Source organism: Merops nubicus, unplaced genomic scaffold, assembly GCF_000691845.1.
Source record: "Merops nubicus isolate BGI_N331 unplaced genomic scaffold, ASM69184v1 scaffold14739, whole genome shotgun sequence".
NCBI lineage: Eukaryota > Metazoa > Chordata > Aves > Coraciiformes > Meropidae > Merops > Merops nubicus.
This window is the reverse complement of record NW_008633146.1, coordinates 1-906: the sequence shown is the minus strand read 5'-3', so window position 1 is coordinate 906 and position 906 is coordinate 1. Positions and strand designations below refer to the sequence as shown.

Sequence of the window (906 nt, the reverse complement as noted above, 5' to 3'; positions counted from 1 at the left end):
CAGTGACCTGGCAGTGCTGGGTTAACAGTTGGACTTGACTGATCTTAAAAGTTCTCTTCCAACCAAAACAATTCTACGATTCGATTCTATGATTCTGCTCAGCTTACATGACCCGAATTTCCTACTTTGGGGAAAACTCTCAATATTTCCACTTGATCCAAGACTCTCACCTTGGTTTCTATATTCAAAGAGTCGAGGGTCAGCTCGGATAGGAATAAGGCCCAAGCGATGAGCCAGAATTTCATCCTGCACGATGGATGTATTGTTGTATACAAAGACTTTTTCTACAGCCATCGTTGGCACCTCAGGGAGACAAGAGGTCAAGTCAACATAAGATGATAGTTGAAGTACACCCCCACAGAACACCCAGCTAGTGTCCCTTCTCTGCCATTAACAATTGCCTCACAAACTACTTTCAGTAGTATTTCTGCCAAACCAGGCCACATAATATCCCCTCACACCCAACACACCCCCTTCCCCATTTGGTTTGCTTTATAAAGAAAAGATCACAATAGGTGGAGGGTAGGTTGATCCACAGACACCACCAACCCTTAAGAGCAACAAGCACTACTGCTCATGCTGCCAAGACCCTAACTTCCTCTGGGCTCCCGGCACAAGCACAGAACCAATTCACGCTTCTCTTCCAAACCCAGAAGCCGTTCACAAGGATTGACATAAAGCAAGACCCACCCCGCTCCCCACCACTCAAGTGCCCCCTCTCCAGGGCCCGCACCCCCACGCCTTCCCTGCAGCAGCTCGCCCCGGCCCCGGCCATTCCCGGTCCCCCGTCAGTACCCCGGCAGCGGTACCTCGGCGAGCAGGATGCGGCGGAAGGCGTTGGCGATGGCGGCGTCGATGCCCACCATGTCGAACTCCAGCGTGCCCTCCTCCTCGCGGATCACGTCC

The 906-nt window shown here is 52.1% G+C and overlaps 1 protein-coding gene across 1 annotated transcript in view; it reads right to left on the bottom strand.

The window, feature by feature from the left end:
• POLR1C (polymerase (RNA) I polypeptide C, 30kDa) overlaps positions 1–902 on the bottom strand; it is a gene marked incomplete at its 5' end in the record, with an annotated part of 3,379 nt that extends 2,477 nt beyond the window's left edge. Inside the window, 2 exons of the mRNA XM_008948161.1 lie at positions 171–303; positions 810–902. Of these exons, the coding sequence (XP_008946409.1) occupies positions 171–303; positions 810–902 (226 nt within the window). The remainder of the gene's footprint in view (positions 1–170; positions 304–809) is intronic.
• Positions 903–906: the final 4 nt, after the last annotated feature.